The sequence below is a fragment of the Rhipicephalus microplus genome, chromosome 5 (genome assembly GCF_043290135.1).
Source record: "Rhipicephalus microplus isolate Deutch F79 chromosome 5, USDA_Rmic, whole genome shotgun sequence".
In the NCBI taxonomy this organism is placed as follows: Eukaryota; Metazoa; Arthropoda; class Arachnida; order Ixodida; family Ixodidae; genus Rhipicephalus; species Rhipicephalus microplus.
In genome coordinates, this window is record NC_134704.1 from 45,516,868 (window position 1) to 45,530,795 (window position 13,928).

The window sequence follows — 13,928 nt, forward strand, 5'->3', positions numbered from 1 at the left end:
AAAAAAAAAATTGTAGAGGAACACAAACTGAACGGTGAAGGTGGACATTTAGGAACAAGACCTTGGGCGATGGAGATGTTGGGGGCATCGTATATATGTACATGAGAAAAGAAAAGTAATGACAAAAATGAGCAAAACTAGCTGTAAGCAAACCGTGGAATACACACACACACACACACACACACACACACACACACACACACACACACACACACACACACACACACACACACACACACACACACAAAGCTTTAGGCGAGACGTATGAGTGGGTCAACGAATTACGGCGAGAGGAAGTGTGTGTATACCCGTTTTTCGTGTAAACGCGCGGATGATAAACATGGAATGCTCGCCGAGGTTTACGTATGTACGTGTATGTATGTATAACGTCGGTGCGGCGTATATTCTTGTGTGTTATTTATTTACCACGTGTCTCGTGTACGCGGCCCTTCCATTCTCGGAGCGCGTGACGAAACGTGGGAACCGCTCGTCTTGCTCGTCCGTGGTGGTCTGGAACGAGCGACTCGCCTTCAGTGTCGCTCGGCGAGCACATTAGTCACGCTACAGTGTGTTGTTCTTGCGCGACCTCCGTGCTTATTCGCGTGCGCTACGTCTATTCGAGTTCTTAATATATGTTTTTGTTCTTTATGTTTGCATTTGAAACTGGTATACACCTTGGTGCATCGCTCGCCCTTCAAGTGGTACTTAACGAAATGCACGGAGCGATGTGTGTACAGTTCGTGGCATCAGTGGTCCGTATTGAAGTCTGACTGTTTGTGCGCGAAGTTACGCCAGGTTCAACAATTTTTCGAGGGAGCAGCGAGTTTGCGAGGCTTTCGTTACGTTCTTCTCATACTGACAAAATGCGCATACTAAATGCAATCGTCCTGTTTCTGACATCAGTGATAGTCCACCTGTCGATACAGTATGCAAGAAAGAGCAGACCGGTCAGCGTGTAGTCCACCACTTGTGTAGCAACGTTCAGGTCCGAAGTCTTTTCTTTATCCTCCCTTTACCTAAACCGCCACGACGACTGCTTGAAGTGGCGATGATGGATGGGGAGAGATAAAGAGGGTGAAGTGCATGAATAGTGCGCACTTACGTTATAATTTATAATCCATAGCACTGAAAGGAACGCTCAGGAGTTACGTGGATGTGCTTATGGAGATTTTGCATATAAAATTTTTCGAACTCGAGTGAAACGGTTTACGGGAAAAAAAAGCAAGAAAGAGTTTTGTGTAGGCAATATCTAAACGAGTTAATTGCCTATTATCTATGAATTCACTTTCAGTAGAGTCGTAATAATAATAATAATAATAATAATAATAATAATAATAATAATAATTGATATTATTAAGTGGTTCAAAATGCTTACACGAAGGCATGATTTATGCACGCCGTATAGTACACGGGACTCTACATTTCTCCTTCACCGATAAGCGACTGCCGTGGCCGCAATCAGACCCGCGATTTTCGAGTCAACAGCCGATAACCACAACCACTGTGCCACCTAAGCGCACTTCGTAGAGTTAAAAAACAGAAAAAGATGGCTGAGCTCTGGATAGCTAATTACGCAGTCATTTTAATTAAGACGCTTCTGACTGCCTGCCTACTGATTGTAATCACGCTCATTTCCGATTCGGTTTTTCATTTAATTATTTGCCCGTGATGACTGCTTGCGCATCATTCGGTGGTCGGGTAAAGCAGGTCACTCGAGTGGTGCGTTAGGGATATATTTCAACTAGATAGAATTTTTGTGCTCAGTTTGGGCCGTGCGTTTACGATGCTCGGCAAGGATCGCCCAGCTCAAACGACGCATAATGTCTTCCAGTATGGCCACCCGAAAGTCGGGCCTCCAGCGGTTTCTCGATCCCTAAATAGATCGGGGCTGCGTACTATATTTGCACGCTGTCGGCGCCACATTCATTGTTCGCGCGTGGATTTTGCCGCTGCAGGCACCGAGCTGATATTCTCTGATGCGCGGGTGTTGTTGAGAGGGGTGCTAACTAAGACCGCTTGCAACTTGCTAAGGCTCAGTCCGGATACTTCACCTTCGTAAATGTGAATCCTTGGAGCAGGTAAACGTCTCTATAGGCACATTGGCATGTATGGCTCTACAGAAACTTGACTAGCGAGTAAGTGGTGGCGTTGTATGTACATGCACAGTGTATCCTCAGTGTGTTCAGTTCAACATCATTAACAAAATCTGCGAGGAGCGGAATGAGGAGATGGTGGGGGCGGCTAGGGGGGGGGGGGCAAGCTTGACGGTATAGAAGTTCAAGGAGCGCCATGTTTTAAAATGCACAAATTTACGAACGAGGGATTTTGAAGGGCGCTGCAAAATATAGCGAAATTTCTTTTCCTTCGATAAAAAGACAACTGACGGACGAGTCACGCATGCCGAACCGCAAGCTATAAAAGCAGAACCAGTGAATTGTGAATTGTTCTGGGTTACCTAGATAAAAAAGGAGCGGTGGAGCAGTTACGGCAATGAGGCTATCATCTACGGATATCTCGCTGCGCCATCTTGATTTAGTCTACAACTTTTTCGAAGGTAAAAGGCACATTTTCATGAGTAGGGTGTTTACTCGAAATGCACATATATTATTTCTCTACCCAAACGGTCTTTACCAGCAGCAGAGGGCTCTAGAAATTCACGATAATTGCTCATCAAGATAAAACAAAAAAAATAACCAGTTGTCGGAGTGCAAAAAGGCTTGTCGAAACTAAATTATTTGAATGAGGTCGGTGTTTGATCTGACGAGGTGCTGTTATTACACAATTACATTTATTTACCACCGGTAATATTGCATTGTAACAAAACAAAACAGTGTATCCACTGCATTTTCTTCGTCATACACAGGCTGTTCCTCCTCGACGTGGAGGCTATTGTGTTCGTAAAGGAAGATCCCACTGTCTGAAAGCCAAGGTTCGAGGGAAAGCGCTGCACAAACATATCCTCCCCAATTAGACCTAATCAGACGAGTCAAATGAAACCTGTCCATGTCACACGTCCCAGCTGTCTCTGAACGCAGATGGAGAAAGAAAAAGTGGGTGAGAAGGGTGTGTGGGAAGAGAGAGTCCCAACCTCGCTGCATCACTGGTCAACACACACACACACACACACACACACACACACACACGCACGCACGCACACGCACACACACACACACACACACCACACGCGCACGCACACACACACACACACACACACACACCGAGCGCTCGCGGGAGTGCTGCCAGGTGCCCCCTCCCTTCCTTACGAAAGGAGATGCAGGTTCGTTGCTCCCAAATAGATGACGTCATGTTTCCCTGAGCGCGCCCCGCTGTCCAGACTACTGCGGTATGGGGAGCGGGATAGGACGTTTGAGAGAATGTAGAGGGGAAAGGGTATGGGAGAGGGAAGACGCGCGCGGAAGAGAGCCGGAGAATAATATTGATCGCGTCTCCGGCTGTGGGCCTGGTGGCCCCGTTCGGCTGGCGGCGTTCTTCACCTCCCCCCGCCTGGTGTGGTGTTGTGTGGCGTGGCTCGCCTCGTACTCTGCTGCTTGCCTCGCCAGCACTGCCACTGGCGCCCGCGGCCGATCCTCCCGCTCGTTGTGCCATATAACGGGGCCACTCCTTAACCTTCACATCTTTTTCGGGAGTGTCGCTCGCCTCGCCTTGGTTTTTTTTTTTTCAGACACTGCGCTGTTACGAATTTTCTTTGGATATGCTATTGAAGACAGCGCCTTTCTGGGGCTCTTTCAGCCGCATTGTGTAACGAATAGCATTTCCGACCAAATGCAGCTAGTACTATGTAAACTTGCATACTATTACCATTGGTTTACTATATAAGTAATTGTTGGCTGGTGTTGGTTGTATGATGCCAAATGTCCAGTGTTCCCTAATTATGAATGATTAAATGGTTAATCTTAGCTAAATGTCCGCTGCTATAGGCTGGCTCTTGCTAATTGTTGATAAATATCGTACAGTGTTCGACAGTCTTCTCTTTCTGCTGTTAACAGTAACGTCATAGTTCAATCTTAGGTCATGATTGAGTTGCCCAGTATACTCACGCGTGCTTCGATTTCAGCATCTCATGCGAATGACGACGTGCGCCTTTACGCGGGCTTAAACTAAAACGGGAATAAATATTTGGGGAAATGTGTTCGCGCGTAGCTTCCGTGTGGCGTGCGTAATACTGTTACCCGCTGCTATGAAGGCGGAGTGCTTGAATGCTAGTGTACTTAGCTTAAAGCAGTGTTCGCAAAGCTACGTAATAAAATATCACCGGGAGCCATACATAATTACATATTTAATCCTGGCGCCGCTTTGAGATGCTGAACATTATTATTTGATAGAACGCAACTCACTGTCACCTTCATGTTCATCTACGTGCGAGCGGTGGCTGGAAGGCTTTGCGCGTGTAATTTGTGTGTGAGCTTTGTTGGCGGTCGACGCTGATTGTGAAAATCGTGAGGCTATATTTGAAAGACGCCGCGTGTGGAGTATTGCGGCGAGGTGTGTAAATGGAAAGTGATTCACAAAAACATATGTAATAAGAAATTTTGTGTGTGTAGCTGGCTCGTTGTTAGTGCATGCTTCGCTTTCGTGACATCGGTATTTTCCGTGACTTCGCCCGACTTTATCGCGCTCGTACACACGCCTTTGTTTTGACTGCTGAGAGAGTGCCGCAAACTTTTCCGCAAACTATTCATGCGCTAATGCACCTATACAAAAGAGTCTAGTTCGTACGTTTCTGAAAAAAAAAAAACGCAGAAAAAGTGCTATCCGGAAAAAACCCTACAATGTTGATTCGTTAAAACATCGTGCAGCTTCGCTTGGTAACAATTTTCGCAACGTTCGCACTGGGAATTCGTATGAGACGTGAACGTATCAACGAAGTTGTGCTATTGTAAACCCCACCGAAAGGCTTACTGCTGACATGTAGTAGTGATCAAAAAGACATTCGCTATTTCTTTTTATTTCGAGGAACGCTTCAATTAGTATGTACTGTTAAGTATCCCGTACTTGAACGGCAAAACCTTCATTAGAATAGGGATCTTAGCTAGGCCGAAAGCCGTAACCCTTGCTGCTGGGCGGTTCATACTTGGAAAATAACTATGACGCGCATTCAAAACACAGGGACAAAGCAGGCACGGACTAGAGTCTTGTCCATGTGCTGTGAGTGCGCATGAAAAACACCCTCTACGGAAAGTGATCCTGGTGAATGTACAGAAGTGTAACGCGTGGATACACCAAATAAGTCCAATGGTGCGTTCGTGTAATGGTTTCTTCACAGAATTTTTGCCATGCTTGCTTTGTGTAGAGTTTTTTCTTGGTTAATTTTCTCGCATGTACCATACACTCTGAAGAAGAATTAACGCTCGTTGGAAGAGAATGTTCTCGTTAATGATTTACAACATCGTATAATGACGTACAAAGTAATAAGCCGGCAATGGGGGCTAGTTGGTATACGTTTTTACGCTTGTGACGCGCTGCTGGTTATTTTTTCTTCCTTACGCAGCAGCGTACCACAAGCATGATGACGTACATACATATAGCGTTCGATTACGCAACTGTTCAATAATTATCCTGTTTCTGCGTGCTATTCTCGCTGTAGATATATGGCAGCCAACCAATCGTATAAACCTTCTTTTCGGCCGCCCCCATTTCTGGGTATTCTTTCGTTATAAACATGGGGCGTCGTTGCGTTTCTGGGTCACAACAATAAATGTATCTTGTGTGTGGACATTGATGCTTCCATAATGGATGCGAGGCGCACGCGGTCGCCGTTTATTTGTTTGCGCGGACCAGATGGTTCGCGTTTCGCCGCTGACCTACTCTTCCGTTCCATTATATTGGCTCTCGGGTGCACACATACACCCCGTCATGGTACTCCCCGCATTTACTGCCGGACATGGTGTCCTGTTTTTATGCAAAATGAATAATAGAATTTAAAAAAGCAAGAAAAATTGTTACGCTCTTTTTGGTGGCCCTTGAATGCCTATACAATGTGTGGTCGCCGGACGGCAAGGGGATGTATGTAAAGTGAAGGCCTGTCGCCTTGTTCGCCGTATATATTGCACGACCTGTCTGTTTCTCACTTGAAAAGGATGACCACAGTAATTTTTTTTCTGCCGATGCAGATGTGTATTGTTTGTTATCACGCGAGATTGCGAGTAGGCGGCGTTAATCGTTGGATTACGCGAACTCCAACCTAATGATCGTGCAGGTTGCAATTAATGGCTAGTGGCGCAAACTGAAACGTTTTTTTCTTTTTGTAACTTTTCTTACTTTTCTCTGTCTTAGCGTTCCACACTGCACCGTCTTCACTGCGTGCACAAGTCTGTATGAAAATGCAATTTTTTTTTTTGCGCATGAAGCTCTTCCGCGGGCTCCGAACGTGGATCGAACGTGCCGTGCGCGCTACGTGATTTAATTATTCGATTAACCCAATTAAATACTCTCCCCACGCTATGCTTCCGGCACAGGCGTCTTCCACGCGGTTCGATCGGGGAACGCGAACTTCCGTAAGCTGTCTGTATGCCAAGGCACTATTTGATGGATGTTCCCACCTACTGCCCGCTTTATTAGCGAATCAATGATGGATATATATAGAAGCCAATCTATCAGCGCCTCCACTATTTTGTTCGTACAGCTCTAACATATATTTAAGCCTCACGTTCGAGCAGTATACGCCGTCGTATAGGCGTGCCTAGTGCACGCAAATGGAAATTTCTAGCCAGTGTATAATAGTTTTGGTTCTGTAATTATATAACGAGTAAATCAAGCCTAAAAGCAATATGGGCTGGTGTTTTAATGCTTGTCTCTATTTCTCTCTCTGTCCCTATCTTTTATGTGCGTGCGTGCGTTTCATCTATATAACTAAGGTAGTAATGAAACTTCTGACGTTTAAACTGAGGTTGAGTTAGCCCTTTCTGTCGGGCTGCACGGTCTAAATGCTGTGAAGTGCTCTTGTATCTGTATGGAAATCAGCTTCATTTACATCTTTTCAGTGTTGTAATGCTAATGAGAAAAGCGCAACGCGTGCTTGGTTATTCGCCTAGAAGCTGTAGCTCGCATTCGTGAGTGTCTAGCTATAGATGACAAACAGTTGTAGTCAGCACTTTATTAATTCGACCCGTGAGCGACATTATTTGGATAACGTTGATGACCTTACACCTGGGCGATATGCACGAAGCGAGCTCTGTGTGCATCTTTTGCAACTGAAAGTGCCACACACACGCGAGCATAATGACTAGAAACAAAAGAGAACTGAATCTGACGTAACGTTGGAGCAAGGTATAAGCCTAGCCTGGATATGTTGACCGCCGCTGATCATAATTAATCTCTAGAATCACAGTGATATAATTGACGTCGCTAGTGCTGTCTTTCATAATTTTCATTTGTGAGAATGCCGTACTGCGCATTTAACATCGCTATTCTCCCGCGTGCAAGTCGGGGGTAACTCCCGTTTCATCACGTGCTCGCAGATTTTGTTGATATCCCGGTAGGCTCCTCCAAGCACGCAACTTATCCCTATGTTGCCGTCGGTCATTTCTTAACATACGCACGTTATCTTTCATTCGTCTTATGTCGTGTCGTTCGACGTGTGAGAGAAAAAAAACATGATGTATTATTCGACGTGCGTGAGCGACTCATCATTTTCCGAACGAACATCGTCAAAAAGATTCCGTATCACTCTTTGCCACTGCACACCTGGGAACATAGTCGCAAAGTTTGGAAATTCGTCTTTATTAGTCCATCGATGGTACAAAAAGCAATCGGTGTTCTACTGCTAGATTTGATAAGGAACACCGGTCCCCATTGACCAATTATAGTCCTATTGTGCGTTCTTATGTTTCCTTGCGATGCTCGCTATCATGTTCTTTCCGTAACCTATTTTTTTTTTTGCCACCAGTGTAGGGTAGGTAACCTTACGCGCCCCGTCACGGTGGTCTAGTGGCTAAGGTACTCGGTTGCTGACCCGCAGGTCGCGGGTTCGAATCCCGGCTGCGGCGACTGCATTTCCGATGGAGGCGGAAATATTGTAGGTCCGTGTGCTCAGATTTGGGTGCACGTTAAAGAACTCCAGGTGGTCGAAATTTCCGGAGCCCTCCACTACGGCGTCTCTCATAATCATATGGTTGTTTTAGGACGTTAAACTCCACATATCAATCAATCAGTCCATCAATCAATCAATCAATAAATCGTGTAACCTTACGATTGTTTGGTTAATTTATCTAAGTGAAGCCTTCTCGCCATCTTTTTCCTTGTCTTGATACCTAATCATAGCCATACCTTTGTGGTTTCGGAATTCGTTTTACTAAAGTTGTTTGCGCAATCAATTTGAAGCACTCGTAAAATGCTAGGAGCGAGAAGAGGAAAGAAAATAAGAAGAGCCCTCACCTCGAGTTTCCCCCGCGGTCGATCCTCTGGACGCCCTTGGACCAGGCGACCGTGAGCGGCTGGTCTCCCTGGGCGTCGCACAGGAGACGCGCGTTCTCGCCCCGCCGAGCGGTCACCACGCTGTGTTTCTCGGCGAACTTGGCCGGCACTGCAAGTTCACGCGGCGGCGAGTCATCGCGCGATTAGTCAAGGCGCACGTGGCCACAGGTCGTGATGCGCAGTGTTTTGCCTTACATTTCCGCTGCAGCTGAAAAGACTAAAAAAAAAAGGTACCGCGTTACATGAAACGCCCTAAGCAAGGGATCTCGCAAACGAAGCCAGTTAGCCTGCACTGCTAGATAATGCACTAAACATTGTAACTCTTAACCACGACGTAACAAGTTAATTAGGTCTAAAACTACATGGGATCACCATTGGCATAACCACTGGCATTGGCATAACTAAAAAATAAAGTACCGAGTTACATTGAACGCCCAAAGCAAGGGATCTCGCAAACGAAGTCAGTTAGCCTGCACTGCTAGATAATGCACTAAACATTGTAACTCTTAACCACGACGTAACAAGTTAATTAGGTCTAAAACTACATGGGATCACCATTGGCATAACCACTGGCATTGGCATAACTAAAAAAAAAGTACCGAGTTACATTGAACGCCCAAAGCAAGGGATCTCGCAAACGAAGTCAGTTAGGCTGCACTGCTAGATAATGTACTAAACATTGTAACTCTTAACCACGATGTAACAAGTTAAATAGGTCTAAAACTACATGTGATAACCATTGGCATAACCAGGCTGAAAATGATTTCTGACTTCTCCCTTGGTGTTGACAAGCACAGTGAGCTGCTTACTGTGCAAAGAGACAGTCATTTACATGATGTAGGCAACCTCGTTTTTGGTATTTAAAATAACTTTTGTACACGTAATGAATGAATGAATGAATGAATGAATGAACGAATGAATGAACGAATCAGTCCTAAGCTGCACTCAGTATCTGTATAGACCAGGCATGCGAATTTATGAGGTATTGCGATTTTGTTTTCTCTACTATTGAAGTGTGGCGCTAGGAGTCCATCGCGAATAATTTAGAAAACTAAGCGAGGCGCGCGTACGCGAAGGTTTTTCACGAGCAACCAGGTGTCTCGAGGCCAACGACAGGATTCAGCAATCAGCATCACTTACAATAAAAGTCTTGTTTTTCTTGATGTTTTGTTTATTTCATCATCATCATCATCATGATCATTTATTTCACCCTTAAAGGCCCTATTCAGGGTTTTACTTAAGAGGGAGGGGGGGACAAAAGCATCAAAAGCAGCATGGTCATTATTATATAAGGGTCATATCTATTATAGCATGGTCATATATATTATATGCGTGATTTCAGCTGAAATCGCGCATGTGCTGTACATAAAATATCGCGTAAGCACACATGTAACGCGAGCACACACGCGAGCACGGGAGCACACATGTAACGCGAGACTTTTAATTCGTTCTAGCAAAAGCTCTTGGTGTTCAAGCTCGTTCCAGAGACCACGCAAGAAATGATTTCCTTTCTGGCTCTGGGCAAGAAAACAGACTCTGGACATCATAGTGTATCAACCTTTATTCGATGCAGATCTCAATGTACAAAAAACAAAAAAAAACAAATGCCTGCGCGATACGCTCTTCGAAGGAAAGCCATTCGCGACATTACACGCGGATCGTGTAGCACATTTTACTTAGGATAAGCTGCTAGACTGGCCTGCCGCTGATTCAAAGCCACCCGGGTCGGTGTATGGGCATTCGGGGTTCAGCGTGTTGGTTTTGCGTCGGCAGCTATTGCATTAACAGGCATTGCGATACAAAAGTGCGCAAGGCGAGAATTCGAGTGCGCGTTCACACCGACGGACCGACACAACAACAACAACAACAACAACAACAACAACAACAACAACAACAACAACAACAACAACAACAACAACAACAACAACAACAACAACAACAGCAACACGTTGAGTTCAAAGCTGTCGCAACATATATGTGCTCATAAAATAGCTTTCTGTTGAGGACTTCGGTATGCTATTTCAACTGAGCATACTGCGTAGGTACGAACGAGCACTGCGAAATTTTCACACGACATTGACAATCACGCTATAGCCTCGTGCTTTAGAGCACCGCGTTAGGAACTACAAAGCCCACATCCCTGCGCAGCGAAATGGGTTAATATATACACTTCTCGTCTGTCCTGCTGCGAATAACGTTTGCTTATGCTGTACTTTCCCAGGACAAGTCACGACGTATTTCTGGCGTGAAAGCGATTCGCGGGCAAAAAATGCGCCGTGCTCTGTGCACAGCCCGAACACTCTCGCGAAATGGAAAATTTGCATCCACATGTTTGTACCACAAGTGTACCAGAAAGCGCATAGACTATCGTGTTGCAAGCACGCTGATTTAGTGCCCATCAGTTCTTGATCCGTGGAACCTGGCAAATACCTCAGTGTATTTACCTCAGTGTATTTTGATGTTAGAAAACCTGGGCTTTTATTTTTAGTTTTCAGGCGAAGCGAAACAGCTTGCGGCACTAACGACGACGTTTCCTAAAAACAACATCATAAAATAACTGCATTCGCTTGAAGCGTGTCTTTGAGTAAATCTTGTCTTTTCGGGAATGTCCTGGTATACTGCTTTTCACGCGTTTATTAAAGTGAGTGCCAACAGCTCAAGGCAATGGCGCACTACCGTAGTGGCGCAAGCAATCACCTGCCACACGAGCAGGATGCCACAAGCTCTTTACCGCTGCACGGCTTCATCGAGCCACGCGTTGCTGAAAGGGGCTTCGGGTCAGAGGCTTCGTTTTGCCCCTATTTGGGGCTTCGCGAGGAGACGGTTGGTGTTCGATATCTGCTTACCGTTGACGGCCACTCGGATCACTTTCCTAAGCGGCTTTCCGACGCCGTTGTCCACGAAACAGGCGTACCTTCCTTCCTCCTTTTTGGTGACGTGCGCGAACGAGACGCTGCCGTTGCTGGTCCTGACGGGCACCGGTGTCTCGGAGTCACCGCAGACTACGCTGCGTTGGCCTGCGGGAAAGTAGGGGTTCACGTTGGATGAGACAAGAGTCCAGTGGCGCTAAAAGTCTTGCGTATCAAAAAGGGCAGCAGGAAAGCTTCTCGCTTTCGTACGGCTCTTTTGTACACGCAAAACGTTATCTCCCTTTTGTGACACGTTAAAAAGATGTGTTGACAGCATGTCCTCGCTAAATAAATGCACAATGAAATAATGACAATTTGGCAGGTGGCGGGTAGTTGCTATCAATGTGAAACGACGATCTTAAATACCGAAGAGAAGCTGCGAAACACTCTAATCAATCGTCATGCCATACCAACTAGCCCAAGCTTCCGGACTCTAGTGGGAGTTCGTGAAGTCCTTCAAACAAAAGAGAGAGCCTGCTTTGGAAACAACGAGATGAGGCAATGCTATACTTGGCGCCCTCTTGTAACATTTAGTGGGGCGCTTCAACCATCCAGAGGAATAATTGTTTCTCCTTTTATTTTTTTCTTGAAATTCGCAAATACTCGCTTTTCTAAAAAAACTCAGCTTCGTTGGTTTGCTGCCATGATATAGCACGAAATGGCACCGTGTACGGATATAACAATTAAATATGTATGAATGTGAGCTTGTAGGTGCATAATTATAGTGGAAAACATCGCAATATAACGTATAGATGCCTATATTTCTTGGTCTTTCGTGTTTTCGTGATATTACGCTGTTTTCTACTGTGATGGACATAACAAGATAACCAAATCCAACAGGTGTCTTCGTTTTCCTACGAGCAGGTTAGATATGCGAGTGTGTCTCCCTTGACTGGCGGGAGCTCTCACGGACGCACTCACGATATGACTGCGGGGCAGGAAGTGCGGAGAGGGCACCGAGGTGCGTCTGTCGTTCCGCGACATTGGAGGCGCGCAAGTGATTTCCTGTCCCGCGGCGACGCTCTACCGCGTCTCTCTCTCTTTCTCTCCCCCCTCCCTCCGCCACTTTCACTGCTTTGCCGAGTAGAGGAAGACCATGGCGCGATGCTCCCGCCGAAAGAAGCCAGGGTCAAGGATGACCAGCTGCACGCTTGCAGCCACCGTGCGGAACCGGCCGACTTCCGGCGTCTCTCGTCTCATGCCCCACTCCGGTTGAGCCCCTCCCAGATGCCCCCCCCCCCCCCCCTTTCTACTTCGCTTCGAGCTCGCTCTCTTCTCCTTCCGCTATCTCGTTTCCACCTCGCCGTAGTGCGAAGCCCTCCTACCTGTACGCGTGTATGCTCTCCATGTACTTAGCAATCTTGCGAAAATTTGTGCGAGAAGTGACAAGGACCACGAAATGGACTGGATGATTTTGTCGCCTTCTTCCATGTCTCTTCGCGATCAAACTTCAAAGCAACTTGGCCAACTTTTCGTCATTTTGAATGAGCAATCTACAAAACTGGTTTTCTAAAATTCACGCTGCATATTCTTCTGTCCGAACGTAGACAATCCACGCAAAATGTAGATAAAGAAGCACCGAGTAAAATGACTCACACGCCGATTGGTGCCGATTACTTTACTTAGACCTAAACGAGTACAACCCAAAGTAGCGTTCGCGTAAAGTACTTTTTATTGCAGCGTTGTTCTGGGCTACTGATGTTCGACATGAGTGTAGTTCACTGAACCCCCATTAAAGAGCTGCCTCGATATCGCTAGCGCTCCGACGCAGAGCTTGCAATGAACTAACAGCCATGTTTTCAGTTTTTTTTTCAATTGATAATTCGTTCTGATGGCATTGCGCGGAATGAAGCATTTGAGTAAAGATCATGCGGCTATTAAGATTGCGCAATTGAAGTTTGCCAGAGGGCAGCAGTGACAGAACGATGGTATCGTACGGCATCAAAGAAAATGCACTACTTTACGCTTGTTCAAAAAGAGGTTAGTCACGATAGACGAGTTGCCAGAAGTTCAAAGCAGTTTACAAGTTCAACTAAAATTCATACTCAATGGCGGCGCTTACCGTCCTTGATATAATTGTTACGTACAGTGCAGTGATAACGGGATGCATCGTGCATGAATTTCTGTTGTGCAGGAAAGCTGTCTTGTCTTTTTTCCCCTCAAATCTTCAAAGGTACGGGTAACATGCCTGTATACTAGCCAAAGAGGAGATCAGCTGGAATTGAATTATGATTCCCGCATTTCCTCACCTCCAGAGACACACCGGCTCCATGTGATGGTGGGCTTGGGCCGTCCTCTGGCCGCGCATGTGAGCCGAACCTCGGAGCCTTCGGCAACCGAAACATCCCTGGGTTCTTCAATCCATTGAGACGGCTCTGTTGTGCACACATACAAATAAAGGGACTGAGAAAAAAAAAAGATTACCTTAAACTGCGAGAATCGCGAAGTGCAAGGCCTGCTTTTCTTACGCTTACCGAACCAGCACAACGGCATGAAAGTAATTTCGCTTGACCTGTACACTGACCGATATGCTGGTGGACGAGCCACTTCGTGAACTGTATGGGCTAAATGAATGTCGGACTTTGT

The 13,928-nt window shown here is 46.0% G+C and overlaps 1 protein-coding gene and 1 long non-coding RNA gene across 4 annotated transcripts in view; one reads left to right on the forward strand and one right to left on the reverse strand.

Annotated features, from left to right (window-relative positions):
* Window positions 1-13,928, forward strand: part of LOC142817761 (uncharacterized) — a 190,104-nt gene that overhangs the window by 135,138 nt on the left and 41,038 nt on the right. The window lies entirely within an intron of this gene.
* The window catches only part of LOC119174636 (cell adhesion molecule Dscam1), a 44,767-nt gene that overhangs the window by 28,690 nt on the left and 2,149 nt on the right, over window positions 1-13,928 (reverse strand). The window contains exons 3-5 of one of the 2 annotated variants that reach the window (XM_037425623.2): window positions 13,592-13,717; window positions 11,280-11,450; window positions 8,395-8,542 (exon numbers count right to left, since the gene is read on the reverse strand). In XM_037425623.2, the coding sequence (XP_037281520.2) occupies window positions 8,395-8,542; window positions 11,280-11,450; window positions 13,592-13,717 (445 nt within the window). The remainder of the gene's footprint in view (window positions 1-8,394; window positions 8,543-11,279; window positions 11,451-13,591; window positions 13,718-13,928) is intronic. The other variant, XM_075895339.1, reaches the window with a different exon arrangement.